The sequence below is a fragment of the Morone saxatilis genome, unplaced genomic scaffold, assembly GCF_004916995.1.
Source record: "Morone saxatilis isolate NCDOM2014 unplaced genomic scaffold, NCSU_SB_2.0 Contig5, whole genome shotgun sequence".
In the NCBI taxonomy this organism is placed as follows: domain Eukaryota; kingdom Metazoa; phylum Chordata; class Actinopteri; family Moronidae; genus Morone; species Morone saxatilis.
In genome coordinates, this window is record NW_023340095.1 from 9,094,539 (window position 1) to 9,096,946 (window position 2,408).

Here is a 2,408-nt window from a genome sequence, read left to right on the forward strand (position 1 = left end):
CAGGCCTGTTGTGTTTATGTGCATACAGAGCGGAGAAGTTAAGATTTAAGTGTAAACTGTCCACGTGTGATTCAAACAGGACCCATGTTCTCCTCTTATTAACTGCTTACTCGTCACCACTCTAAATGAATGCAGTTAAGACGACCTGCATGAAGCGTTTTGTCTGTTACCAGGTCTCGCTGTGCCTTGCGGACTTCCGTCTCAAAGTCTTCGGGCTTGTCGTGGTCGGGGTCGGGGTCGCTGTCTGTGATGCTCAGGCCGCAGAAGAAGGTGGGTGGAAGCTGGAGGCTTTTGGCCTTCTCTTCCTCCTCCGGTGTCGGCTTCTTCTCCCAAACCAACTGGCAGTCTGACTCTGAATGAAGTACACACAAGTTTAGGGTTCGACTGGCAGGCGAGGTGAGCATTTATTAAATCCACATGGTGTATTCGATATATTACACACATGGAAGAGATCATTATTTATGTATGAATCAAACCAACAGGATATTGGTAGAAATGATAAAACTGAGGGTAATTAGATAATCGTGTGTTTGACAGAATAGGACACACGTACCGTCCCCACACGCTGCAGCCTTCTTCTCAGCAGGATCAGCGTAGAGTTTTCCATTCAAGGCTTTTACTGCTGACTCGAAGTCCTCGTCTGAAAATTCAAAACACATTTTTCCCCTTAAATTACTTTTGCTTGTAAAGAAACTGTTGATTCCAGTTCCCACTTCACTCCCACGGACTTCGGACAAAGACAACTCCTGTTTGTTTTGTCTTCTTCTGTTCTTAGTGTTCAGATTTTTAGCAACATGATGGCCAGCTTTACAGACGTTAACACATTGTGTTGTGATAGTGAGAGACAACAGAAACACAAACTGCAAATGGTTGTAACAGAATATAATATTGACCTTTTGTTGCTTGGTTTTTTTACGTGTACCGGCTGAGACTAACGTGACCTTCACTGTTCACCGTATCTATCTGGAGTTCAGTGAATCAAATCAAAGCAGCTTTCTACACAATCTGTGCTCATGTTTTTGCCCTAAGTATTACTTGTTATTTTAAGTTGTGGCGACACATTCGCGGTGTTAAGTCACCAAAAAAGAAACAAGATGAAGAGCAATCAGTCACAGAGGTCTTTTTTGAGAGAGGCTGCGTCTCAATGATGTAGAAACTCAGAGTTCTGGGTAAAATATGAAACTCTCCGATGCAGTTTTACGCCCGGTCTCAGTTTGCCTGCCATTGATAACATTTTGAATCCTGAATCTACAAACAGCAATCACACAGGCAGCTGGCAATGTGCTCGCTTCAATTAAACAGTGCAGAGATAAAAGCAACGCGGAGCTTTTTAAACCCTGTAAGGGAATTTGTGTGAATGAAATGAGATGATGGTGAAATAATAAAATACTACCTGTGGAAATTATAAACGTAACAAAACATACGAGTCATCTTATTTACCACATTCACTTGAAGAAAACATTTTTATACTCGTGTTTCTTATCTTTGTCTCACCATCAGTTTCACCGTCGCTGGTGTAGCCTGGCTCATTCTGATAGCAGAAGAAGGTGAGAGGCAGCAAGAGCTTCCTGGCTAAAGCCGCCTGTTCAGCCGTGGGTTCACGGACATACACAACCTCCACCTCCGAGTCGTCCTCCGACCACGCACCGCCTCCTTCTGCCTGAGGTGGCCCTGTGTCAGACACGATAGAAGAACAACACACAGTCAGGCTGGGGAGGAACTGCTCAGAACAAAAGCAGAAATTAAACTTCTTTACTCCCTTTATAAAAACACAGGTGTTAGTTCCACACACACAAAAAAAAAAGCATGCACAGCAAAAATGAACAGCATGCATTTGATGTACAAATGTGAGACGAGTTGTACTCAGAGTGTATCTCTGTATGCATGTCTCTGTTTAGCTGACTCCACCACTTACCGCAGCATTAAACAGCATTAATACCTGAGCTTTGACTCTAATTAGCCACTGCTGAGGTGCACATCACTGGTAGATGCCAGACTAGACAGGGAATTGCATTTCATGCTGTTGCTACACATCCAGCACTAAAAATGGCATGTGTGACGTTTGCACGGTGCGTTCCTCTCGGAGGAATCCTCTCAGCTCATCTTTCAGAAGACATTAACTGATGTGCCTCCTGTTGCTACACAAAACTCTACTTTGATTCTGTATTATTGATTAATGAAGCGGTTACCAGCATTTTTCCTTTCTATCATTTAGTAAACTTATTTATTTTATGGATATTTCATAATATATTTTAATACATAAGAATAACAGAACAGAACAACTGATAAGGACGTTTATGTTAAAAAAAAAAAATTATTTGGATGAATTTGTAAGCAGATAATTTCCTGAATAATATTTTAACTCTCTATATGTAATTTATTGATTATTAACAGTCCTACTTACTTAA

At 41.4% G+C, this 2,408-nt stretch overlaps 1 protein-coding gene across 1 annotated transcript in view; it reads right to left on the minus strand.

The window, feature by feature from the left end:
- ranbp2 (RAN binding protein 2) overlaps window positions 1-2,408 on the minus strand; it is an 18,545-nt gene that overhangs the window by 3,823 nt on the left and 12,314 nt on the right. The window contains exons 17-19 of the mRNA XM_035676921.1: window positions 1,495-1,671; window positions 554-640; window positions 171-352 (exon numbers count right to left, since the gene is read on the minus strand). Coding sequence (XP_035532814.1) covers window positions 171-352; window positions 554-640; window positions 1,495-1,671 — 446 coding nt within the window. The remainder of the gene's footprint in view (window positions 1-170; window positions 353-553; window positions 641-1,494; window positions 1,672-2,408) is intronic.